The sequence below is a fragment of the Sinocyclocheilus rhinocerous genome, unplaced genomic scaffold (genome assembly GCF_001515625.1).
Source record: "Sinocyclocheilus rhinocerous isolate Xijiao unplaced genomic scaffold, SAMN03320098_v1.1 scaffold1307, whole genome shotgun sequence".
Taxonomy (NCBI): domain Eukaryota; kingdom Metazoa; phylum Chordata; class Actinopteri; order Cypriniformes; family Cyprinidae; genus Sinocyclocheilus; species Sinocyclocheilus rhinocerous.
Genome location: NW_015631048.1, coordinates 876,936 through 903,263, shown reverse-complemented (window position 1 = coordinate 903,263; position 26,328 = coordinate 876,936). Strand labels below are relative to the sequence as shown.

The 26,328-nt window shown below is 37.1% G+C and overlaps 2 protein-coding genes across 4 annotated transcripts in view; both read right to left on the bottom strand.

Moving 5' to 3' along the window:
• Nucleotides 1-74: 74 nt before the first annotated feature.
• On the bottom strand, nucleotides 75-3,609 carry LOC107741174 (uncharacterized). Of its 2 annotated transcripts, XM_016553785.1 has the most exons (6): nucleotides 3,294-3,609; nucleotides 3,081-3,211; nucleotides 1,267-1,382; nucleotides 1,002-1,070; nucleotides 900-915; nucleotides 75-823 (listed from the first exon to the last, which is right to left on the bottom strand). In XM_016553785.1, the coding sequence occupies exons 1-6, from the start codon at nucleotides 3,584-3,586 to the stop codon at nucleotides 759-761; spliced, it is 690 nt and encodes a 229-aa protein (XP_016409271.1). In that variant the 5' UTR covers nucleotides 3,587-3,609; the 3' UTR covers nucleotides 75-758. The 2 variants fall into 2 exon arrangements, with proteins under 2 accessions (XP_016409271.1, XP_016409270.1); XM_016553784.1 differs by having other exon boundaries at nucleotides 900-1,070.
• A 1,529-nt stretch (nucleotides 3,610-5,138) lies between these two features.
• The window catches only part of LOC107741154 (nipped-B-like protein B), a 34,784-nt gene continuing 13,594 nt past the window's right edge, over nucleotides 5,139-26,328 (bottom strand). For both annotated transcript variants that reach the window (XM_016553758.1, XM_016553759.1), the window contains exons 12-47: nucleotides 23,315-23,503; nucleotides 23,131-23,202; nucleotides 21,629-21,718; nucleotides 21,423-21,523; nucleotides 21,237-21,323; nucleotides 20,923-21,154; nucleotides 19,686-19,837; nucleotides 19,319-19,399; nucleotides 19,132-19,232; nucleotides 18,928-19,057; nucleotides 17,988-18,070; nucleotides 17,322-17,454; nucleotides 17,091-17,234; nucleotides 16,924-17,010; nucleotides 16,608-16,828; nucleotides 16,404-16,506; nucleotides 16,227-16,325; nucleotides 15,997-16,143; nucleotides 15,236-15,370; nucleotides 14,912-15,010; nucleotides 14,770-14,823; nucleotides 14,367-14,475; nucleotides 14,153-14,289; nucleotides 13,911-14,051; nucleotides 13,728-13,821; nucleotides 13,480-13,634; nucleotides 12,478-12,568; nucleotides 12,213-12,386; nucleotides 11,909-12,099; nucleotides 11,720-11,827; nucleotides 9,635-9,835; nucleotides 9,330-9,476; nucleotides 8,105-8,427; nucleotides 7,824-7,998; nucleotides 6,338-6,514; nucleotides 5,139-6,246 (exon numbers count right to left, since the gene is read on the bottom strand). In XM_016553758.1, coding sequence (XP_016409244.1) covers nucleotides 5,881-6,246; nucleotides 6,338-6,514; nucleotides 7,824-7,998; nucleotides 8,105-8,427; nucleotides 9,330-9,476; nucleotides 9,635-9,835; nucleotides 11,720-11,827; nucleotides 11,909-12,099; nucleotides 12,213-12,386; nucleotides 12,478-12,568; nucleotides 13,480-13,634; nucleotides 13,728-13,821; nucleotides 13,911-14,051; nucleotides 14,153-14,289; nucleotides 14,367-14,475; nucleotides 14,770-14,823; nucleotides 14,912-15,010; nucleotides 15,236-15,370; nucleotides 15,997-16,143; nucleotides 16,227-16,325; nucleotides 16,404-16,506; nucleotides 16,608-16,828; nucleotides 16,924-17,010; nucleotides 17,091-17,234; nucleotides 17,322-17,454; nucleotides 17,988-18,070; nucleotides 18,928-19,057; nucleotides 19,132-19,232; nucleotides 19,319-19,399; nucleotides 19,686-19,837; nucleotides 20,923-21,154; nucleotides 21,237-21,323; nucleotides 21,423-21,523; nucleotides 21,629-21,718; nucleotides 23,131-23,202; nucleotides 23,315-23,503 — 5,129 coding nt within the window. In that variant the 3' untranslated portion in view covers nucleotides 5,139-5,880. The remainder of the gene's footprint in view (nucleotides 6,247-6,337; nucleotides 6,515-7,823; nucleotides 7,999-8,104; nucleotides 8,428-9,329; nucleotides 9,477-9,634; nucleotides 9,836-11,719; nucleotides 11,828-11,908; nucleotides 12,100-12,212; nucleotides 12,387-12,477; nucleotides 12,569-13,479; nucleotides 13,635-13,727; nucleotides 13,822-13,910; nucleotides 14,052-14,152; nucleotides 14,290-14,366; nucleotides 14,476-14,769; nucleotides 14,824-14,911; nucleotides 15,011-15,235; nucleotides 15,371-15,996; nucleotides 16,144-16,226; nucleotides 16,326-16,403; nucleotides 16,507-16,607; nucleotides 16,829-16,923; nucleotides 17,011-17,090; nucleotides 17,235-17,321; nucleotides 17,455-17,987; nucleotides 18,071-18,927; nucleotides 19,058-19,131; nucleotides 19,233-19,318; nucleotides 19,400-19,685; nucleotides 19,838-20,922; nucleotides 21,155-21,236; nucleotides 21,324-21,422; nucleotides 21,524-21,628; nucleotides 21,719-23,130; nucleotides 23,203-23,314; nucleotides 23,504-26,328) is intronic.

The window sequence follows — 26,328 nt, the reverse complement described above, 5'->3', positions numbered from 1 at the left end:
CAACGCTGCTTCAGCTGGCTTTAAACTAGTTTAAATCACAGAGTCATTTGTGTTCTTCGCTGAATTCAAGCGCTTCACACTGGATCTCACAGCGCTGTTATCAGTGAGTGACTAAACGCATCTGCTCTAGTGAGCTCATGCTACGCTGCCAAGTAGCGCGGTTTTGTTCCGTTTTTGGTGCATAAACATTATATCGAACTCGTTATCGTTTTATCGAGGAGAATTACATCACGATAATTATCGTTATCGTTTTATCGCCCAGCCCTAACTGCACGTTTCTATTGATTCTCTGGAAGTATATGCAGAGCTGTAGGTGCTACACACAGCCAGAAACAGCACAAGAAATGTGTCAACTTAGAGCATAACGTGATGTTAGATAATATAATTATGTTTATTTGGCTTGATTTCAGTAATCCAAAAAGGTAACATTTTGATTCCTCGTGATATGACCTATTTAAAGCAATGAAGGTAACACATTCGGGCACTTTTGCATGGAGTGACCCTTTTAAAAAAAAAGTATTTTTACTATCTTGAGTTTGCTAGTTTACAATGTGAGGATTTATGAAATTGACCTGTCTGCTTCAACAGAATTATAATTAAGATTAAGTTCCAGTGATCTCCATTTCTTTATGATTTTTTTGTATTACTGCTGGCATGAGCAAAATAAAGTTTTATTTACAGTAAAACTGTCCTTTAAGGTGCATTAATGGTCTCCTCATCTGTGCAGGGCTTCAATTTCCACAGACTGAAGCCTGTTTTCAGTAGATATTTGGTGTTTCACACAACATTTTGGGTGTTGATCTCATCTTCCATGGTAAGAGACCTGCAAGATCAGATTTCCTGTCATAGTCACAATACTAGAAATCATCAGAGAGGTCTGCTTATTTATTAAAACACACCTTGAACTGTCGTTTGCTGCAGCCGAACCAGTAGGGAATGTCAAAAAGGGCGTCAGAACGGTACTTGATGGTGAAATGTGTGTCTTTCCAGATGGGTTTTACCTTTTCTACATCAACAAGGATTTGAAAGCTCTCACCGACCCATCCCTGTAGTGCAGCACTAACATCAACCTTAACACACACACACACAAAATCATTTACTTTTAATTCATTTTTTACATTTCCAGAAAAAGGCCACTAAACTTGTAAAATCATTAAAAAAAAAAAATATATATATATATATATATTCAGTTTTTACATTGCCAGAAACAGGACACTAAATTTGTACATCATACATCATTAAAAACAAAGTCTCTACTGAACTCACATCAACTATATAACTTTCTCCAGCAACAGATGAAATAGTCATGTCTAAGCCTCTCTCCATCTCCCATCTGATCATTGGATGACTGCCGTTGATCGCCACCACATAATACCCAAGAACTATGAAGTAATGAAGTACAATAATAAGAAGGCAAGGCGAGGCATTTGACTTTACAAATACAGTATACAGTGGTGTCAAAGTTTAATAATACCTTCCCTGTTGACATTGTAATACATAGCTACATTGCATTTCCTGTTTTGATTCATTTTTACAACTGTAGTGCTTACTAATATATCACTGATATTAGTAACATTACTAATAATCACCATAAATATCAGTTCAAGTCCATATTAAACACTATGTTAAATTATTTATTTACATTTCAGTCACATAGTTATGCCGATAATATCAAAAATAATTGTATTAATAAAAAATATATTTTATTTAAAAAGATTACAAAGTATATTACTGTAATTCTGCATTTTTTAAAATTAATTTTAGACCAAATGTTTTTGATTTTGTTCTTTTTTTGAACTTGATTTTGTTCTGAAAACTTTAAAACAGGCCTTGTTTATGAAAATTGGCCATTGAAATTGCAGTCCGTTTTTTTTTTTTTTTCTGAATTTTTTTAAATAATTAAAATGCCTTCGAAGTTGTGTACTGTATCATTTAATAAAACTATTAAGAAGTCATCCATCCATCCTATTATCCAAACCTCTATGCCATTATTATCGGATCCTCCTAACCCGGCATCTTGAGCCACAGGTGGAGAAAAACCATGGATGGATGGCCAGTCCATCACAAGGCTCACGCATAGATTTTAAGAATACTTTTTATTGAATTTCTCTTCCTTTGATATAGCAAAAGTGAAAATGAAAGGTGAAAATGTTATAACATATATTCGCATAATCAATGGCACAGTTTAACTCCATGTGTCTCAACTTACCTTCTCCCTCTAATTTACCCCTCACTGGGGGCAAGTTGAGCCAAGAGACCACTTTTTTTGGAAAGCCATATTTTGAAAGTGATTTATTTTAGATCCAAAGTGATTATTCCCAAAGATGCACTATATCCTGAAATTCATGTACATATTTAGGTTGGACCCATGTGCTCACTTTACACACGCAGTAAGTAAAAACTGGCTCAACTCACCCCGCTCTCCTCTCTCTCTCTGTGTGTATGTATATCAAATTCAAGAAAGATCAAGTTTTCAGAATACCGTATTTAAAAGATGATTTTGTCATTTTAATATACATTTATTAATATATTTTAATATATCATTTTATGTATGTATACACACACAACACACCAGTCTCTGTTTGTACGAAAACACATTAATTTACAGAAGCAGGTCAAAGACTTTCACTGTGTGAAATACTTGATGAGGGGTCATATGATGCGATTCGGACGCTCCTTCGTCGAATCCGCCCGCCGCGCCGTTCTCAAGCCCACCGCCGCCGCTCACTCTAGGCCACCGTGTGTTGATGTGAACAATTAATCCGTGCAAGTTAATCCGCTGAAAAAAAATTGTTCATCTTCGTAATCTTTAATCAAAATCTTAACATTTACTTCTGCTCTGGAATGGCATTCTTTTTCTGATGACGTCAGTTTGACGGCTTGGGCAGAATATCCTTTTAAACACACCCCTCCAACCGTTAGATTGCTATGAGTGAGAGACGGAGAGGAGGAGCGCCAAAATAAAACCATGCCCTCGATTCAATATTCCGTTTCAGCTGGAAATACGTCACTACACTGAAATAAAGTCGGCAGCAACTTCCGGTTCACGCGGACTTTAAATAATTTAAAAAAAATCCTACCTGGAACATCTCTGTTTCTCTTTTCTTCGACCTTTGTTTTGGTGCATGCAGACACCAGGATGTATATTGTTTTTGAGGTTAGCTGTCGTCTCACATCGGTGTACTCCCTCAAAGTACGTACTATGACTTTCCTGAAATGGCCATGAAGATTTACAAAAGCCCGCTACATATAAACCTGCATATTGTCATATGACGTTATTTAAATCCATTTACCTTCCTGGAGAATTACAGAAAATCACTTTCCCCTTGCTAGACTGGATCTCATCGATGAACACACAGCTATTCTCCTGGTCCCACTTCACGACTCTGCAGCCCGCGCGACTCTCGACTGTGAATCCACCAGGAGGGCTGTTCACAAACGACTCCAGCTCGATAACGTCCATAACAAAGCCAGAATGTTCTTTCTTTTGTAACTTCTCGAGGACAAATCCGAGTGTTCGTCCAGCGCGTGAGTCGCCCTTCGCTTTGGTTTGGTGGGCGTGGAGCTGGTTTGTAACTCTGTGCATCACAGCCAAATGAGTCAAACTGAGTCATACTGTAGTCCAGTACAGAGCAGTTCAGCATTGTGACGGGAAGTTTGAGTTTTATCACCTGTTATACTGATTTAGCAGGGGTTAAGTGGCCCGGGCGTCCTCATTTTAAACACACTCACACACAGACAAGCAGTGTTTTACATCATGGTAAATGGAGTGAATTAGTTCATCTTTCCTATTAGTCACATTAAAAGTAGGTCATTTAACCTCCAGTAGTGAAATAGCCTTTCCCTGAGGGAACTGTTAATGCAAGAATTTTCAATCGCTACTGTGTCGGAAAAAACTACTTAAACTAGTCCAAGATGGTTTGCAGACTAGTACGATCTTTGGATGGTTTTAGAGAGGTTTGGGTGATTTTTAGGCTAGAATAGGCTACCTTGTTGAACACCAGTTTGGCAAAGCTGTGACAAGCTTAAACAAATGTAAACGAACTATACGCTGTTTTCAGTCCTGTATAACTTGTATTTAAACCAGGGCTGTCCAAACTCGGTCCTGGAGGGCCGGTGTCCTGCAGAGTTTAGCTCCAACTTGCCTCAACACACCTGCCTGGAAGTTTCTATGCCTAGTAAGAGCTTGATTAGCTGGTTCAGGTGTGTTTAATTAGGGTTGGAGCTAAACTCTGCAGAACACCGGCCCTCCAGGACCGAGTTTGGACAGCCCTGATTTAAACCTTTAAAGAAGAATATTGCTAGTTGTTTGAAATTTTTTTAATTAATCGTAATGTCAGCTTTAACATTAGCCATAAAATTCCCATGTTTCCCCACAGAATTAGTTTCCGCTTACTCGGGGTTAGACAAGGATGGTAGCTGGTTTAGCAATTTTCAAGCCGTTCCAAATCCAAAACTGGTTTAAGTGGTTAAACAGACTACAAGAGTGAAATGAGTGATAGGCCATGCTGTTTGTGACCTGGTTAACCACAACCACAACTGATTGACCACATTTTAGACTGTGGTATGACTTAGAATTTCCAATGAAGTATAAAAAAGTTGTTGCAGCAATCTTCCGTTTTTATTTTTAATATGACTTATCCTGGTTTTAACTAAATATTCCAGATGGCCAGATCAAGAAATCTAAACCAAGTGTTAAAATGGTTAATACCTTAGTAGGCCCCCCAAAAAAGAATACTTGAGCACCAAATCAGCATATTGGAATGATTTCTGAAAGATCATGTGACTAAAGACCGGAATAATGAATGACTGATGAAAAATCAGCTTTGCCATCACAGAAATAAATTAAATTTGAAAATATATTAAAAAAAGAAAACAGATTATTGTAATAGTATTTCATGATATTATTGTTTTTACTCGATTTTTGATCAAATAAATGCAGCCCTGTGAGCATGAGACTTGTTTCAAAAAAACATAAAAAATACACTACATGGTAGTGTATACGTATGCAGACATCTATGATAAATCTTAACTTTCACTCATAAAACAAGATCTACAGCCGACACAACAACACTTTCAAAAACGATGCATGAGCGTGAACATCAAAAATCAAAGTCAAACGCAAACCAGACAAGTAACAAAGAGAAGTAAAAAATTTATTGCAGTATTTGTTCCTCCACACATGCTGGGGGTCCCTCGTCCCACTGTGGGGTGTAGAGACCCAAACCCTGACCCAGTACATCAAAATCTAGATTTACAAAAAACCCTCCCTTCCATGTAGGCGACAGATACTGCATGCTCTGCTTTCAACTGAATAAATTATGTCCAGGAGACTCCATTTTACAGCACAAAAGAAGTAGAACATAAAGCAGAGGAGATGTTTAAAAGTTTATTTCCCTGGAAACTGAGCTAAGCTAAAGAAATCCATCCGGTGCTAGGTTAAACTCCAAGGTCACTTTATTAAGAACATCAACAGACTAATTTCCAACATTCACTTTAGGTTTATTTCTTTAAACAGATTTTTTTTTTTCGTCAGAGATATAAACATTTTTTGTTTCTGTTTTGTGTTAAACTATGATACAGTGGAGGGGGGGAAAATTCAAACAACCAAGTTGCTGCACAACAGCGAAGGAGCTCCGTTTCTTTCTTTTCCGTTTAACTTAAAAGATGTACAGGAATCACATCTACATTTCCAAACAGACCAAACTTTTTAAAATCGTCGTTCTTTAATTCGACCAGTTCCTGCCTTGGATCTTAAAACCTGTGAGTCTGTAGTACTCTTTTCTCTCCGACTTAAGTTTACAAAACGTTAAATCCTGATGAAGTTTGGCTGCTGAGAGTCTGTTGGGTGTAACCGTTCCAGAGTTATTACAGATTTAATTAGCTGGAAGTTCCTTCCTTGGCTGCGTACAGTGAACGTAAAGTCTGCACTACTTTGTTGGACAGTTTGTGTGCGCTTGTCAAGGCAATTTTCTTGTAAATAATGTCAGACTCCTTTATAGTGTCCACCCAAGGCACCAGTTTACGTCCGTCGCGTTTCTTGGCCTCTGCCCAGGTGCCGGAGTACGAGCCGGCCATCCAGCGAATGCTGTAGCCTGTGCTTATCTTCTGAATAACGCGCGCTATCTGCGGCCGGTCCTTGTACTTGGGGCAGCAGATAGCGATGACGTCCATGGCTTTTACCGTTTCGTTCATGTGACCTGATGCCTCTGCGGAATCTCCGCCTCTTCTGGATCTCCGTGACGACTAGAAGGGAACAAAAACATGGCGTTTTAAAGTGACGGTAACGTTAGAAATTGAGAGTCGAATGAAAACATCAGCACCGGGGCTTTCTTACCCCAGGAGCCTTTTCGTCCGCATCACTGTCGTCGTCATACGAGTCAGCAGCATTATTCTTGGGGCTGGAGCCTCCTAGTAGAGCAGTGATGGCTTTATTTCTGGCGTGGATACTGGCTGAAGCGTCCCCTTCCTCATCTTCCTCATCTGGGTCCAAGTGCTCCATCAGTACCTTAAACTGTGGAATAAAACATTTAGATAGTCAGTTTGATTCATTTTTGTGAATCAGTTAAAAATGTCCATTTTAATAAATCAATTCAAGACAATTCAATGAGCTGTTTGTGTCAATACTTAAAATGTTCAAGTCTTTTTTTTTTCATTTATTAAAATGTCTTCAATTTTTATTTTAGTATTATTTATATAGTATTATATTAATTAATATGTTGAACTATCTTTTATTTTTATATATCCAGCTTTCATTTTAAATGGAAAAAAAAAATCTATTTAGCCAAATTTTTCTAACCTAAAAAAAGTATTTATTTCAAAAATGTATAATTTATTCTAGCTTTATTTCAGTTAATGGAAATTATTTTAATAGATTGTTTTAGTTAACAATATAAATACTGGCTTTTCCTTTTTTTAATTGTTATAAAGCATATAAAAACACATAATTCATATTTTCATATTATGCATATTAAATTATTAAATCACTCTTCTTTGTCTTTTAATTAATTAATTTGTATTTATTAATGAATTAATAAATTGTCTTTTAAATAATGTTTAATTAAAAACATTAATGATTATTAATACTTAATAAATGGGATGATATTATAATTAATTATTTAAAAAAAATAACATGCCTTGATTATTTGCCTAGGGGGAAAAAAACAACAAAACTTAAAAAAAAAAAAAAAAATTAAATAAAGAAAAAAAGAAATTACAGCTTTAAACAATTTTCAAGTTATTTTAGAGCAAATAAATAAATTAAAAAATAAACAGAGATGATAAAAAGACTGAAAAAAAGTATAAAAAAAAAATAATTTTTATATATTTTTATTTGTATTAAAAGATTTTTTAAAGGGTTAGTTCACCCAAAAATGAAAATTAGCCCATAAATTACTCACCCTCAAGCCATCCTAGGTGTATATAATATGGTTTTGAATATGGATATTTTTCTTACAAAAATGCATCGATTCGCTACAGGAGGCCTTTGTTCACCCCCCGGAGCCGTGTGAGACACTTTTTTTTTTTATGGATGGGTGCTTTTTATTTAACTTGTTTTGGACTGATGCATGCAACACCCGCTGAGTGGCATTAAACAGCTTGAAAGATCAAAGACATTTTTTAATATAACTCTGACTGGATTCGTCTGAAAGAAGAAAGTCATATACACCTAGGATAACTTGAGGGCGAGTAATTTATGGGCCAATATTCATTTTTGGGTGAACTAACCCTTTAATGAAAAAAAATCTAAAACTCATTTAGCCTTTCTAAACAGCACATTATTATGAATCAAAACAAATAAAAAAGAAAATCAGAACGTTTACATCTAAATACTGTCTGACGACTCTCCTCTTGACATCGTAAGTTAGATCTGCATTGGACAGGTTGTTCATCAGGTAGTCCAGTGTCTGCCGTGGGTTAAAATGCACATTGGCCTTCCTGTTTACAGCCTTATCATAAACCTTTGCAGATTCCGTAGGCGAGTACTTCTGAATTTTACTGCAGGAAGAGACAAAGAGGCATTTGTTATGGAGCCAGTGACCATTAACACATTACATCGGTTATGTCAGACCAGAATGCGTTTGGACCAGTGGGTAAAGCTCACCTGTCAGAGAAGCCGTAGAGGTTCTTAAGGTGCTGCTTGAGCATCAGGAGCAGCAAGATGCCCTGAGAGGCATTGGCAAAATCCAGTAAGGGCTCGGGGTTGTCAGGTAGACGCTGCATGACCTTGTCTACGTCCTCCAAGTCGAGGTCTGAATCGGAGTCAGAGTTCACTGCAGCAGATCGTCTGGGTTTCTTGGGCCGACGGATGACATCATCGCTGCTATCACTGCTGCTTCCTCTGCTACTCTCATCCTCTTCCTCAGAGCCATATTTTTTCCCTCGTTTTTTCTTCTTTTCCCGTGGTCTAGGCTCTTTTAGCAAAGACTGTAATACAAGGCAAGATTGTTAGAAAACTGAATGTCAGCTCTCAAAAAAAAAAGGGTGGTGCAACCCTGTTATCAAAATTGACTCATTTTAAAAGCTGTTATTATTCATTAATAAAATAAATACTAATTTTAACAATAAAATTAAAAGTACTAAAAATCATATTTGTTAAATGAAATCAATTTTGGATGAAAAACTTGGTGAAGGTGAAGTAACAAAATGAACAAAACTAAAACAAATACAATTGAAGCTAAATAGAAATGAATATATATTAAAATATAATATATATTAAAATTAAATTAATAAAACTAAAAATAATAACAATGACAAATGCACATACCAAAATGACTGAAAATAAAACTAAAGTGAAAAATAAAAGCTATTCAAATTCAAAATATTAAATAATACTATGTATATAAATAACACTGTTCAAAAATCTCTAAACCAATTTTCTTAACAGTACTTTTTTCTATAAATATATATATTTATATATATAGAAATGAAAAATAAAAAATAAGATAAGGATAAGCTAGTTTGGAATTAAAGTCTGGTTCGTAGATACTGATCAACTTATTCAACTTATCTACCCTAAATGAAAAAGAAAGAAATCATTCAACATGGCTGCGTGCAAAATGTTACAAAACAAATTTTTGTTGTTGGTTTTAAAATTAAAAATAAAAAAACGATTGATTTAACTATGGATTTATTTAATAATTTAACATTGTAACATTTCTGCATGATTTTTATTTACTAGATTTAATCAATAGGTAGAATGGGGCAAAAATGACCATTTAAAGGGCAAGGAGGAGGATATTTGTGTTTAATACTATCCCTTTTCATGCCACATTAATTTGATTTCCGTCATATATAATAGAAGTTACAGTAAAAGGATAGAAAAACACCTCTTTGAAGGACTGCAGCAGGTTGCTGCCGGACACTGATAGTGTGATGTCTACATGGTGCATGATGAACAGCGGCTCTTCCTGACACTGATATGGGAAGCAGGCGAGATTGTCTGCAGTATACAGCAGCAAGTTCACGTCGGACTTCTGCATGGGAAGAAAACAAAACGGCATTATTGAAGAAACACAGGCCACTGAAAATGCTGACAGATATAGAAAAGCATAAACTGTAGCTACAGAAGAGAATACAAAAGATAGTAATCAACAGAGTGACATATAATGCAAAACATTACAAAAACACTGACCGTGTTGTCATCAAACAGGTTGAGCAGCGAGATGAGGAAAGCCCTGCGGTGTTGTCTGTTTACGCGCACCATGGTGTAGAGGTGAGAGCAAAGAGCCACGTTTGTCTCATCCTGTCGGAAACCCCTGATTACTGTGTCCTTTGAATCCACGATGGCTTGCTGCACCTGATAGGACATCTTCATCCCCGCCACAGCCTTCATCTGTTTGGATGGCATGTATGGCCAGGGTTATTTCAGTATAACTGACATATAGTTTTTATTAAAGGGGTCATATGATGCGATTTCATTTTTTCCTTTCTCTTTAGAGTGTTACAAGCTCTTGGTGCATAAAGAAGATCTGTAAAGTTGCAAAGACTAAAGTCTCAAATCCAAAGAGATATTCTTTGCAACGAATGCCTCGTTTGTAATGGGTTTTAATGTTTATGTCTCGTCGCTCCGGCCGGACACGGCATCAACAGTATGTGAGGGGCGTAACATTTCCGTCTCACGCTTGAGGTATTCGGCCAATCACAATGCACTGGATAGCTGGCCAATCACAACACACCTCGCTTTTTTTGAATGATGAGCTTTGTAAAAATCGACGCGTTTCAGAAAGGCGGGGCATAGAGGAGAAACAATAATGCACAGTATGTGGAAAATAATGTTTTTTTTTTTACTTTAAACCGCATAAACACATTTCATTACACCAAATACACAAAATAATGTTATTTTTAGCAGCATCATATGACCCCTTTAATATTTGGAATTAATCTAACACTTTACAATAGGGTTCATTAGTTAACTACATTAGGTAACATGAACTAAGAATGAACAATACTTCTACAGCATTTATTAATCTTAATTCATGTTAATTTCAGCATTTACTAATGCATTATTAAAATATGTTAACTGTGTTTGTTAACTTGTTAATGCACTGTGAACTAACATGAAACAATGAATGAGTGTATTTTTATTCACATTAATAAAGATGAATAAATAGTGTAATAAATACATTGTTCATTGTTTGTTCATGTTAGATTATATATATGTGTGTGTGTGTGTGTGACCCTGGACCACAAAACCAGTCATAAGTAGCACAGGTATATTTGTAGCAATAGCCAAAAATACGTTGTATGGGTCAAATTTATGCCAAAAATCATTAGGATATTAAGTAAAGATCATGTTCCATGAAGATATTTTGTAATATATCAAATATACCAAAACTTAATTTTTGATTAGTAATATGCATTGCTAAGAACTTCATTTGGACAACTTTAAAGGTGATTTTCTCAATATTTTGATTTATTTGCACCCTCAGATTCCAGATGTTCAAATAGTTGTATCTCAGGCAAATATAGATCCCTATAAATAGATAAATAGATCCCTATTCTTTAAATAAAACAGGGCACACACTAGTCTAACCTGCTAGACTTCCATCATGTAATGTATGCGCGCACTCAGACGTACACTCATGCACGCAGACCATGCATATCGCACACCCCTATTAGATTTTTATAATGCATTGTCTTCTTATCGATCCACCAGTTAACATTTAAAGCTCTGCGTGTCTGCAGGTTAAAAACATGGGTCGATTTTTGCATTTGTCTGAACTCTGAACAAAACAACAGTTTTATTGAAAATGCTCATTCATTCTCTGACAGCAAGTGGAGCGTATGGTAGAAATATAACTGTTTCCCCGGTAACAGCAGAACACAAAGCAGCTGCAGCACCGGAATTTTGAACCTGCAGCGCTTGTGTTTATTCAATTAAATCATAGCCTTTTGAAGTTTAATCGTCACATTCAGCCATATGGCAATTCTGGTCTTTCCGTCCCCAAATTTAAGACCTCTTGAAATCATAATTAAGACTTTCTTGTACAATTTAAGACTTTTTAAGGCCTTAAATTTGATACAACTAAATTTAACCCTGGAAACCCTGATTATGTAAACAGTTTTGGTTTAAAAAAAATGAAGGGGTTCAATAAAAAAATGTTTTTCATTAACTTATTTCAGGTAACACTTTTTTTATGATTTTAGCCTAATGCACCTAAAATTTCTTGCAGCATCATACATGACAAATGCATGTTAGTTGTTCAAATCCACTTACGTGAATGAATCCTGTGTATTTCTTATCAATCTCCACCAGCTGTTGATCAGCTTTATTCCTCATAGTGGGTTCCGAGTCGGTTCCCATTGCGATAAGATACGGAACGCACTGATGGAGGAGGAAAAAAGTCAGTTAAACTAAAGGCTCTTTCAGACTGGCTTTAGGAGTGTTTGTGCAGAGGATACGTACCTGTACGGGATGAACGAGGCCTTGGCTGAGCGTCAGGGCGATTACATTGAGGGCAAAGTGCCTTACGCTGGATTGCGTGTGGAAAAAGCTCTCCAGCACCTGCTTGAGGTAGAGCTGCATGATAGAACTGCTCATGCCAGATGAGATGTCACCCATCTCCTTCAGGTCCTCCTGCTTGGACATCTTCTTCCCTGAAAAGACCAAAGACAAAGAATGAGAATAAAAATAGCTGACTGGCTAGCTTCTTAGCAAGTGACAGATGCATTGAACACGGACAAGAACATCCTTTATAAATGACACTCACACTCCCTGTCTGCTTCCTGCATGCGCGAGTCTTCCTCCTGCAGGTATGTCTGCAGGTTCTTTAGCACCTGGATCTTCAGATTCAATGACGTTTTCCTGTCAGCCAGGAGGCAGTTGTAGAGGTTTTTCACATCTGAAGCAAACATTAGCCCTGGGTGCTGGATTAACAGGAAGCCTGGAGAACCAAGATCATGGTTTTGTTTACAGTGAGTGAAGTGAAAAGGTGAAAACAAGAAATGTAGTGATTATGGAGAGCAAATATTTACCTAGACCAATGATGGCCTTGGTCTGCACCTCCTCATCCTCATTTTTAGTGAAATACAGCAGCAGCTCCAGCACTTTGTCCTTTATGACCACCTGAAAGAGAAGAAGACCATTAACCAGACGGGTAAAGGAGTGAATCTTACGAAAACATTTCAAGGTTACATTTGATAAAGGAAATGAAACACATTATAGGGCCATAAAGACATTTTCATACTGTGACATCATATTTTGACGTTATGCTTAAATGGCATTTCATGTCAATTAAGCACATTTTCCTCAAAATTCTCATTCTCATAATGTGTCCGGATGTTTAATTTTTGTTTTTTGGTACAAAAATTATTCTCATTACTGTCAATTCTCATTAGATTCTAATTGCTGTAGTACAATAATTTTTATTAGATTTTAAAATGATTTAAATCAGCATTATAAGCAGCAATAATGTATAAACAAAATGTAAATGTATCAGCTTTTTCATATTAACAGCAACAAGTTAATTACTTAAATATTTTTAAATGATTTAAATGAATGAATAAATTTGACTACTCAGTCCCACTGATCTATTAAAAATAGACGTCTATTTTTTAATGCATAAAATATTTCTTGTCATATAATATTAATAATACATAAATATCAAAAAATAAATAATTAATCATATAATTGTAATTATAATATATATTTCAATTAATACAATAAGTGAACAAAATGTATTCATTTTGATTGTGGGAATTTATAAAACCTGTTCTTTAATATACCAAAATAAAATTATTTATTTAACTCTTGACAAAATTTGTGCGATTAACACAATTACAAAAACATGTAATTAACATGTAATATATAAAATATATATATATATATATATATATATATGAATGTGACTAGTCTATTATAGTCCATTATAGTCTATAATAAATTGACGTACTTAAAACTTGTCTATGTTTATTAATGCATTAAAATTTTTCCTTGGATTTGAGACTTTTAAAATCCAGAAATCTTCAGGATCTCACCTTATTACTGCCTTTGAACTCCTCTTGGTCAAAGTCGAAGTGTCGGCTCAGGGCACCCACAGTGAAGAGTGAACGCAGTAGAGCGGGTTTATTAGAGACCAGTACAGTGCTGTTCGAGTCTTCCTGATGCTGCAACTTCAGCTTGTTTAGTGCTCCTTCACATGAAAGAAGAAGAACTTTAGAGTGATTAACACTCTCAGGATCATAGAAGAGCAAAAGACTCCTGCCAGGCGTTGAAATTTACTCACCATAGTATCGGTTGAAACAAGACCACACAAACTTGTAGTTATGGGTGACCTTATTGACAACCGCTCCAAGACAACTCACGCAGTGCTGCACAACCTGCAGGAAACAAGGCAGATGGCACCATGAAGCTGTTGACACACAAACCGCTGGACACCAGAGCTGCTGATACTCGCTCTCCAACTGACCGTCATGCCGTATTTGATGATGAGTTTCATCAGGTCTTCTTCGATGGTGGTGAGGAAGTTTTCACTCGGATGGTCCATCAAAGGAACCACGAGCTCCAGGATTTTAGCCACATTACAGATCACCATAAAATCACTCTGAGTCTGTAGGGAGATAATAAGCACAAGAAGCACCTTCACTCTCTGGCCTCTAGATGGCAGCACAACACCATTTATTGCAATACATTCCCAGACAGCATACTCACATTACACTTTGTGGTCAGGTACGGCTGCATAGTCATGGCATGTTTCACCATCAGCTGGGGTCGGATCTTGCTAAACAGGTACAGCGTGGTGATACATGCCACTAGGCGATCGGATGTCAACCCCTTATTCTCACAGTCTGCAAAACAAAAAAAGAACTCACCAAAAGTTCAATTAAGGTAAATCCTTTGCTTCAGAATTTAATACACCTCATACCAGCGAGAGACTCCTCGTATTTCAGAATATGATCTACGAGACTGTCCACCAGCTGAGCACAAGCCTTCCTGGCCGGTTTGTACGAGGCATCCTCTTCTGACTTTAGCAGCTGTGACAAGACGGATTACATCAATGGTTAGGTTACTTTTTGTTTTGTTTTTTACCTTAAAAAGTAAATGCATTATTCCAGTTTACACTTCCTCTGGGGCTAATGCTATGTTCAATTCAACTTTGGAAAAGAACAACAGAATGGATTTGAATGAGTATTTTGCTTTTCTATCACCCCTTTTGGGTTTCAAACCTTTCAAGGTACTATCCCAGATCGCCGAGAACCCCTAAATGCACTACTAAGCATTGGAAAAGCAAATCCAAACTGTCCTTGAACCATAGATGGGCAACTTACATTCTGAAGGAGCTGTTCGAACCAGTCGTAACCGGAATCCTTGCATGCAGCGACCTGAGAGACAATGATTCATGTCAGAGGGACATAATGTGACCTTAAACGTCCTGAGGGTCAGATTTTAGCCCACTCTGCAGATCCTTACCACGTCTGTGATGTTGAGAATCTTGCGAGTCATGGCCTCTTTATCATGATTAGGTGTTGGGGTGAACCAGAGCTTCTGAAATGTCTCATTTACCAATTTCTGAATAAGAAATAGCAAAAATAAACTGGTTATAACATAACTGCACAATAAAATAAAATGTAAAAACATTTTTTAAATATGTTACTACTAGTTTATAAAGTAAATCAACTTAAACATTTTTTATTATTTTATTTAGTAATTTCCAAATAAAACACATGTACAAAACATGTACATAAATGTGAAGTACATGGATTACAGATTTGAAAAGAGAAAAACGCAACTAACCTTGATGCCTTCTTCGTCATTGACCCTCCTGATCATCTTTACACACATCTCTGTGATCTTGTTGAAGGTGGGCTGCTCCAGACAGATGTCCCGTAGGATTTTAATAACTCTCTTCCTCACACTGATGCCTGTGTCCTGCAGAAAACATTTGCCAGCTCAAATCAGCCTACATGATGCATTCAAAGCAATCAGTTTTCACTGCTAACTGGAAATAAAAGCATGTGTTAAATTTACAATAATAGTTATTAGTTACAACTGTATAGATGGCCAATTATTAGCACTACATAAACCCAAATGGAGTGATCAACTTAAACCAGAGGGGTCTTGTATCAAACTGAAGTGGCTTATTTCATGGGTTTTACCAAATAAATCATTATTTAATTAATGGGTGGACATGAAATATTGATTAGCATATGGTTGTTCTTAAAAAGGGGAAAAACACAAAACACTTGGAAAATTAAAAAATTGATTGACGGCATACATGGTAACAATTTGTTGTAACAATTGTTTGTGTTTTATTGTAAAATTAATCTTGGGATTATTCATTTTTTTGCTGTATAACAGGAAAAAGAAATAAAAAAGAAATATTGATTCATTAAATTATTTTATTACATGAGAACAAAGAAACTGCTGACTGCTACTAAAGACATCAAACAAGCTATTAAGAAAATCTGGTAAGGACAAAGAACAAATAAATTTTTCATAATGCAAAAAATATATCTACAATACAGGCAAGTATATATAGAAAGAAAAGCACAAACCAGGATGCGCTCGATCAGCATGTCATAATACTGTTCAGTTAGCTGTGGTCGACTCAGTACGAAGCGCCCCAGCAGCTCTACCGCAGCTTCTCTCACACTGGTGGAATTGTCCATCAGTCGGCCATGAACTCCCCGCTGCATGTCCGACTAAACCAGAAAAAGCAAATGAGAATTTAAAATATGCAAATGAAGACATTAAAAAGCGTAGGTTTTTTGGGAACTGCACTCACCCGTGCCAGAATGCTCGGATCCACTGCAACCACTTCAGAAAGACATTTCATCGCTTTAGTTCTCACCGCGATGGCACTTTCACCGAGGACTCTCAAAATCTACAGATACAAATGGGGAGATGTATTATTGATATGCAAATACAAAGAAATATGCTGAGAGACGAAATGACCTCTAACCTGTGTGAGATAAATATCAAAGCTCTGTGCAAACGGCCTCATGGAGGCCAGATATCGCACAATAAGACACGAGTCCTCATAGTCGACAGTATCTGAGTTTACTCTGTGAGAAAACACGTAGCAGGTGTCAAAATGTTTCTAAACATTTTTATTTTTTGGGTGAACTATCCCTTTAACAAAGTGAAAAATTTCTGCTGTTTGTACCTCAGAGAGCTGAATTTCGATGCCGTGGTCTTGATAACAGACCGGAGGAACTTCTTGCGCGCTTCGGCTTTCTGCAAGATCTCACTAGTGGTCTCAACGTCCCTTGCATGGTGCGCCCCATCGGACGAGTCGTCGTCCCTCTGACTCTGCGATTTCATGGCTTTCTCTGTCTCAGTGCTGGTGTCCCTGAACCACTGCGCGATGTAGAACTTCCGCGCAAACTTTTGGAAATGAAGATATCAGAACAACTTTAAAACCTCCAGAGATTCTTGGGGCTTTTTTTTCTTGTTACAATAATATGTCTGAATTTTCTCACCAATAGTGACGGGTCAGTCTCTACATTCTCGTCCAGGTAACCCAGCAGAGCCTTCTGCAGCTGCTGAATCTCATCGCCACCTGAGCTCTGTAAAACACAAACTGGCATGAGTTTCTTTCAGGCCACGAGGGATTCATACTTGTGATGGGGCGGACTCTGCCGTTTACCTCTCCGAGGATGCGGTTGATTGAACGCTGGTCCATTTTGCTGGTGACAGCATCTTTGCGAAGACGTGCAGCCACTGTGCCCAAATAATCCAAAGAGGCCACTCTCAAAGCCATCTCTGTCTGCTTATTACTGAATTGATGAACCTACCACGAGAAACAAGAGCATTGTGTGAGTTTGCAAGTAATGTAACAGTGCACATTCTACCTGTGAAATATCAATCTGAAACTCACCAGCAGCCTTCCCAGAAGGCTCAGCAGCAGCTCTGCAGCTGGCCAATCAGGTTTATTCACTGTGGACAGTAGATCCTGAACAAAGTTCTCAAACAGTGGCCTGTAGTCATCCTCACCTTGCTTACTACCACACCTGAAATTTAAACAAAAATTAAATAAATAAACATAACAATGCAGTGAAGAGTTTTCTTGAAAGAAATCAAATGTAGCAGATACCTAGAAGCACATATACAGAGCATCTGCTGCTCAACCCTTTGCAGTAATATTATTCAGTATTGCCCGTCAAACAAATGCCCCTCCCTCAGAATGATTTACAAGTAAATAAAATAAAAAAAATTTAATAAATAAACAAATAAATTCAAACATTTAGAGGCATAGTACAAAAAATAGGTAACCTAATTAAAACTACAACAATAATTTAGCGATGCGGGTGTTGTTTGTTCTGAGATGGCATGGTTAAGCCCTTTTGAAAAGCATCAGATGAGAGTAAAACAGGTGTTTCCTGAGACAGTGCACATGCTTAGCTTAAATACAGTATGTAGACAAAAAGACATGCATTACTGATCCCAGAAGAACATAAAATATAAATGACTTTAAAGTTCATTTTTCCCCAATATAAATGGGTTGAAGTGTGAGGGTTGGAATGATGTCAGGGGCTTTTCTTACTTTTTGAGGAAAACGGAGAGGAAGTTTTGTGCTGTCCTCATTGCAGTCTCATACGAGTTTGTGATTAATACATCCTTATCAACCTGCAAAAAATGTAATAACTATAAAATAAGCCTAAAAAATGTTGTTAAATATCAAACGTTCTTGGAAAGCACTTTTTTACAGAAGAGACTCGCAATCACATATCATAATGTGACATTGCAGTCATTTCAGAATGTAGCTATTAGCTAAACAAGAAGTAAAATAGGCCAAAAATGGCCTTAAACAGGGTCTTCTTGCTATTGTACCTTTGAGACTTCTGTCAATATAAAATGATAACATGGAATTTGTAAAATACCTCAAAAGTTTAGGGTCAGTAAGATTTTTTTATTATTATTTAAAGAAATTAATAATTGTATTCAGCATGAAATTGATCAAAAGTGACAATAACAGCTTCTTAAATTATGTTCTTTTGAATTTTCTATTTAATCAAAGGATCCTGAAAATATAAGTATCACGTTTTCCACAAAAATATCAAGCATCACAACAGTTTTCAACATTGATAATAATAAGAAATGTTTATTGAGCAGCAAATCAGCATATTAGAATGATTTCTGAAGGATCATGTGACACTGAAGACTGAAGTAATGATGTTTAAAATTCAGCTTTTGCATCACAAGAAAGAGATTTTATCACAATTTTAAACGAATATTTCACAATATTCTTGTTTTTCTATATTTTTGATCAATTAAATGCAGCCTTGATGAACATAAGACACTTTTAAAAAATTTTTTTAAAGTCTTACAGACCCCAAACATTTAAACAGTAGTGTAGGTTGTATGTTTTCTTTTTTTTTCCAGAAATGCTGCTTCAGTGAACATCAGGGTATGTCTACTTAGTTGATCACAAGAGCAAGGAAAATCCTGTTCCAACACATCTATAAATATAACTTAACTCTTACCTTTCTGTCATTATCATCATCAAAATCCTTATCAGAAGGTAGATGGACCACACACTGAATGAGCTGCAGAACCAGCGCCGTCACCATCTGAATGTACATGGGCTCCCCATCCACGTCACTGCTGTTCAGTCTGCACAGATTATAGTCAATACACATGCTCAAATTATGCCCTGAACAGCTGGTAGACCAGACTGCAGCATTTACCTGAAATTTCTCAAGTTTCTCTTGCTGGTTGGCAGTCTTGCAAGAGAGGTGAAGATCTCCTCCAGGATCAGCTGCCTGTGCTTCTCGTATCTAGAAAACACCTGGAAATTGCATGACACAACAATGTTAGATGCAGTTAGCACAGCAACGCATAACGTAAAGAAAGCTGAACTGCACTGATACTTACAGCCGTCACTAGTTTAATAGCACAAAGCTGCAGCTCACTCACATTCTCAACAAAGAATGGAGTGATACCTAGAGACGAGACCTGTAGAGAGAGAGAGATACACAAGTGCGGATTTATTAATTTTGCAAATGGAAATAAAACATGAAATTAAAACCGACTACATTTACATTCTAAATTCATGTCTCTGGTTTTATTCTGCTTGATTCATTGGTGCACAAAATGTTTGCCTTCATAATATTTTGCCAAAATGTAATAACTTGCTCCACCTCTAAAACAACTTTCCTTTTCATATCTGCGAGGGCTGACTGCAGCAAAGAACAAGAGAATTTTATTCAGATGCAGCAGCAACCAGGTGTCAGACTCTCACCTGAAGGATGGTCGTGTCAGTCAACAGCTGAATCTCCAAGAGTTCAGATAGGTTACTGATAATGTCACAAACTTTGTTGTAGAGCATGACAGTAACTCTCTGCTTGTGCGTTGAGCACTTTGCTCGCTTGGCTTTTGAGCTTAGCGTTCCACCTGAAACGGAGCAAGAACAGACATCAAACAAATCTGTAAAAATCTGTTTTTGCACATTCAGTATGACTATACAACAACAACAACAATAATAATGTTACTATTATTAAAAATATTTTTATTATTAAAATTACAAAAATTCAATAAAACATTTATATGACTTGCAGTAATGCTATTGTACTGTAAAATAAACAAGTATTTATTAATAATAATTTTATAAATCATTTTAGAAAAAATTTTGTAGAACAACATTAAAATTTAAATACATGTATTTGAAATGTATTTGAAAATGCAGAAAAAGACATTTGTATAACTATCGAAAAATCATATCTTTGAATGACATATACCACACATCCACCTTGTCCTAACTACTCTAGTAAAAAAAAAGTAATACATTTAAAATACATTTATTTCATTCTAAGTATAGTTCAAACCTATTAACATATTTACTGACATATCGCTCGAGACTTTCTGATTTAAAAATTATAATTATATAAAGGATTGTGTGATCTTTAAATAATATTGGTCTTAAAATGCAAGATATTCAAAGTGTAGCTGAAGTATACTTGCACTAGTTTCACTTTAGCACAATCAAATATACTTCAGTTTATCTTTAGTTGGACTTCAGCACTACTTCCGCGCAATTAAAGTGCATTAAGCACAAAATTAGTTGTTCCAATTTAACAGACTTCAAGCATACCAGTTTAGTATACTAAAAGTACAATTGCATGGTATTTTTATTAAGTACATAAATATGCAAATGTATTTGTAGTATACGTAGCATGAAATAAATGTATTTTAAATACATTTTAGTATATTTATTTTTCACTAGGATAATAAAGTTTCCAGCATCAAGCAATTTTTCCATCCAGAATGTAAGCAATATGATAACATTACAGTCACTCAGAATATATTTGATAATAAGGGACCAATGAGATCTCATGGTCGGGATAAAAATATAAACCAAGCAACAGACATCTTGTCGTATAACACTTTGTGGCCCTACCTGGTAAGGATAAAAACTCAAGTTAGCATGGAAGTGAAAGGATCTTATAGGTTAGGACACTGTTTTAATGTCCAAAACTGACCGCCACGAGGGTCCACCCTGTAGACGGGGTCGTACTGCGGGTACAGCGTGTTCTGTAGATGGAACTTGGTGTACTGCACGACCCTCTCGATAACATCCTCAATGTAAACGGCCTTCGGCATTCTTGCTGAGGTCATGATGTTAAGAGCCGTCAGACAAGCATCAGCAGATTTGGTGACACGTTCCATGATGAGGTCACGCCACAAACGCTCCTCATCGTCCCTGTCGTTGTCCTGAAATCACAAGGACAGGGAACCTGTCAGCGAGAGTCAACGGCAGAGCCATTCTGCCAATAGAAACTACAATGATTCTTACATGATTCATGAGGGTGGAGAGCTTCGCACCATCCTGAATATTTTTTTCCAAAATACTCTGGACCTTCACCATCTTATCAGTAGGAATCTGAGGATAAAACCAGTTAGCATTAAAAGATCAGGTATTGATGTGTCCTGTCTCTTGAGCCTGGTCCCAATCTCTCCTGTTGACAGAGGTGTACCCCACCTTATGCATGATGCCCATAGCCTTTATTTTGGCTGATTCACTGCTCAACTCCGACAACTGGTGTTTTCCGAGGAGCAGCTCCTGAGGAATCTCGTCATCATCTGCATTCATTAAATCAATTACTGTCAAACTTGCAGAAGCATTCCAGTACAGCAGAATCTGAAATAATTTGAACACGTCAAATGTAATAATTTCTGCACATTTACCTAACAATGTCAAGTCCACGTCTTCAAGGTTTTCAAGAATGTTGTCAACACTGGTGGAAAATCTCTTGAACGTGGAGGAGTCCATCATTTCTGTGGAGCACAAGTTGGATTACTAAAGATTAGGGGTGTGAATCACCAGAGACCTCACGGTACGATATTATCACGATACTTGTGTCACGATACAATATTATTGTGATTTTAAATTTATTGCGATATTTTCTACGATATATTGCAATTTATTACCTTTTTCCAACTTCAAATTATGTCCCCAAAGGAAAACTTTGACAACATCTGTTTTAACTAAAAAGAAACATTTCTCAGTTTGTTTATCTCACTTCAGTTTTATTGTTGCAGTGCAAAATGGGATTGTCAAGCAGACAAACTGACCAACACTTTCATGAAAACCTGTCATAAATGTTGTATGCACCTGGCAAACTCAACTATTTGTATTACAGTCTAATCTAGTCCACCTTAATTAAATGTAAACAGGTATGCACTGCTGTGCTACTACAGGTATTTTGAACAGTGCAACTTTTAATGAACTAAGAATGAACAATAGTTCTTCAGCATTTACTAATCTTAGTTCATATTAATTTCAACATTTACTAATGCATTATTAAAATCAACAGTTGTGCTTGTTAACAGTTAATGCACTCTGAATTAACATGAACTAAAAGTGAATAACTGTATATTTTTGACTAATTATCCAAATAATGTATAGTCCTACAAAGCTATTATTATCAGAGCATATGAGCAGAGCAGAGCATAGCATAGCAGAGCATAGCGTCACTGAAAGTAGCATTATTTTAGCAGCGTTGCCTAGTACACTAGCCTACACCATGTTACAGCACAGTAGCGCTACTGCAAACCGGAACAAGTAACGTTAGGCCTATACTGCATAGAAATTTCCTGTCAGTGCGTTATTTGAGCGGATTTTGCTTTTCCGGTGAGCATGAGCTGTACACGAGCGGAACGCACATTCATAGATCAGAATATTGAGCGGAGCGTTAAACCGCGCAGTGACGAGGAGAGTGAAACATGCGAGCTGAACACTGCGCGACGCGGCGCGACATATATTATTATTATTATTATATCTAGCCTATATTTTCGGTGCATCCCTACTTACATCCCCTCCTTGTTTACAAATCCGAAGTAAGTCCATACATCCGATTTAAACACGGACGGGGCTTTCCCTTATAACTTCCTGATAACTTTACGCAATGCCGCCCTCTTTATTTTACTAACTTACTGCATGCTGAAGGTGACCCAGCTGACCTCACCAGAAAAAAACTCAACACCACCATCTAGTGGATTGTAAAGAAATTGTTTTTATTATTCTACCAAATAGTATAATAAAAGATCGACACTTGGCGTCCGTGTATCGATACAGTATTGCCGCGGAAAATATCGCGATACTATGCTGTATCGATTTTTTCCCCCACCCCTACTAAAGATCCCAGCATTTCAGATTGCTCAACGCTGATTACAAACTGAAAACATACCATCTAAAGTCAGTTTGGGCTCGTAGGCTTTCCTCTTTTTCTGCTTTTCCTTCTTCTTCAACTTTCTGGCGACTGTTGTTGAAGGATGTCAAAGGTCACAATTATTCGATTTCCACACTTCAAACCATTTGAGCAACAAAACTGCCAACATAACACATGATAACGTGTATAACTGGTCACTTACGATCACTCAGGCTGGGAGGGGGTGAATCTTCATCCGAGTCCACGGGACCGCGTTCTCTGTATCGACTGCCTGAACTTCTCTGGCTGTCGTAGTGACCTCCACTTTGTCGATGATCTCCAGAACCCCTCCGGTCCTTTTCTTCATATTCCCATGTTTTGTCTCGGTTCTTTTTCGAACGCTTTGGGGGCACTAAAAGCCAGGAAGATTAAAAATTTGAATGGAAAAGCAACTTAAATCTATCTCAACTCCAAGTAATTAAGCAGAGAAGATGTGAAAATGAAAATTCTGTCATTAATTACTCACCTCATGTCGTTCCAAACCTGTAAGACCTACGTTCATCTTTGGAACACAAATTTAGATGTTTTTGATGAATTCCGAGAGCTCTCTGACCCTCCCATAGACAGCAAGGATCCTAACACGATCAAGGCTCAGGAAACGTAGCAAGGACATTGTTAAAATAATCCATGTGACATCAGTGGTTCAACCGTAATTTTACGAAGTTACAAGAAAACTTTTTGTGCGCAAAGAAAACAAAAATAACAATTTGTCTCCTCCTCGTCACCCTATAGTGCCATTTTGGAGAGTATCACTTACGTAAACAACATATCCACGTACATACGTTGCATACGTTGTTTACGTATGTGAATTGTTGAATAAAGTCGTTATTTGTGTTCTCGTATTCTCGTAGCTTCATAAATTACGGTTGAACCACTGATGTCACATGGATTATTTTAACAATGTCCTTGCTACATTTCTAAGCCCTGATCGTGTTAGGATCCTTGCTGTCTATGCAGGGTCAGAGAGCTCTCGGAATCCATCAAAAATATCTTAATTTGTGTCCCGAAGATGAACGAAGGTCTTACAGGTTTGGAACGACATGAGGGTGAGTAATTGATGACATATTTCATTTTTGGGTGAACTTTCCCTTTAAAGCCATTAGAAATGGAAAGGCTAAAAGTGAAACGCAATACGGTTTGCAGTTAATGTGAATGCAAAATGGATGTGAACTAACTGCATTCTGTAGAAATTAGGGCTGGTAAGGGATTGAAATTTTTTATCTAATTAATTACATGATGTGGCGATTAATTAATCTAATTAATCACAAATTAATCGCACATCAAATTTGGCTGAGAAATTACTCCCAAAAGATAATTTAAAGTCATTGTTGTGTAAAGCATCAAACAGACATTACAAAAAGTAGCTTCAGCAAGACATTTTGTTTGATAAAATTTATTACATATACTCTTTTGGACCGTGAGGGTGAGTAAATGATGACACAACTGTCATTTTTGGGTGGGTGAACTATAAGTTTAATTATTAATTTTATTATTATTACTATGGAAATATGAAATTATTTCTTTAATGAAATGATACTCTAAATAATAAACTAAAACTGCCAGTAGGTGGTGGTAAATGTCTTAATGATTATGTCATCGAGTCATTTATTCGTTCATTTGATCCTTTCAGGAGTGAAGTAAATAGGCTTGTTTGAGATGAGCAAAATCTGCGCAGAACCGATCACCGGTGATCACCGCGAGATGCATGCCGGTTAGAAAAGTGTCCGAGTTACGTCCGACTTGCTCTGATGTCATGCTGACGTGTGCCAAAAAACTCTAGCGATGGCAAAGCGGCTGTGTCGGATTGTGCAGTCGAGCGCAGTTGCTCTCCACCGACTGCGCTGACCAAAAGCATGATGGGAAACGACTGACTGACGACACAGCTTAATGCTCATTGGTTCAGACAACCGTGATGCTGCGTTCTCGTCTAAAATGTTTTTTTTTTATATCTGATTTCATGTGATTATGTATTTAAATTATGCATGAATGTTCCCAAACACTATGACAGTGCGATCTCTGTGTGAGATATGTGATTGTTGTCATATTTCTATAAAAATCTAAAATACATGTTTGTATTAAAGTAAAAATGGATGATAAATACACCTTTCGTATGGAATTAAATTGCAAGCACTTTGAGTGTCTTGTTCATCATATTTATTTTCATATAAAAGCAACAGAACTGAAATTATATCATGTTTAATAGCAACACAGCATGTTAGTGAGAATAACGCAATATCTGCCTTTGATCTCGTTGGTATCTGTTCCACTTTGAGAGGTCAGAACTGTCCGTCTTGACTGCGCTTATTTCACTCCTCCCCTCACTGCAGCCGCCTGCTCTTGCCTACATTTCAGGCGAGGCGAGGCGCATCTCAAACAAGCCTATTGGCCCGCGTCTGAACCATGACGTGAAAATTGGCCCGAAGCCCGGCCCGAGGGGCATAAAAAAGTCGGGGCCCATCGGGCCCGGGCTGAAATGCAGGGCTCTAATAGAACCTATTATTGTCTACACTGGATGCGGCGCGACAAATTCCCGACAGTAAACTGATGCTGCGTTCTATTTATGACGTACTAACACAAATTCCAAATGATTTTCAATGGTCGCTTTGTCGCTCGCGTCCAGTGCAGACAGACTTTAGCTGTTGCGGCGCGACACGACAACTGTCGCGTCCGGTGTAGACACGGTGTAATAAAGGCAGGAATCTGTGTGTGTCTGTCTGTTTGTTTGCATTTTTATTATGTCAAGAACCGTTCATCCAATCGACTTCACACGTGGCGGGTGTGTTGCTGCGGACCCAAGGGAGTGCAGTGTCGCATTTTGGTGCAATATGGACACGCGACACGTTCAGAATTAATAAACTTTTAATAAACTACAGAACAGCGCCCGGGCGGGGCTTATATGCTCCGAGAACGGACACTGCACTAGTTATACAAAACACACAGGCCTGTTAAGAGCAATACTTTTAATATAGACAAATTATTATTAAGCTGGGCTACTATACGTTTTTTTTTATGACTGCCGTATTCACAAGTATTTTCCAAGCAAATTAAGTACACGTTTTTATCATGTGTAAAATTACTGATTAACATGTCGGTAAAAAGCAGCTAGTTATTTTTTTTACACCAACAATATACTATAGGCCTACTACTTACAGAACTACTTGATGTTTGAACTTTTCT

What these genes read in the sequence shown, in the direction of transcription:
- LOC107741174 (XM_016553784.1), bottom strand. Translation starts at nt 3,586, where the DNA reads ATGCACAGAGTTACAAACCAGCTCCACGCCCACCAAACCAAAGCGAAG. An exon ending in GAGAAACAGAGATGTTCCAG is followed by an intron (nt 1,383 to 3,080) that starts GTAGGATTTTTT and finishes ATTACTTCATAG; the next exon opens with TTCTTGGGTATTATGTGGTG. An exon ending in GCAGCAAACGACAGTTCAAG is followed by an intron (nt 824 to 899) that starts GTGTGTTTTAAT and finishes CTGATCTTGCAG; the next exon opens with GTCTCTTACCATGGAAGATG.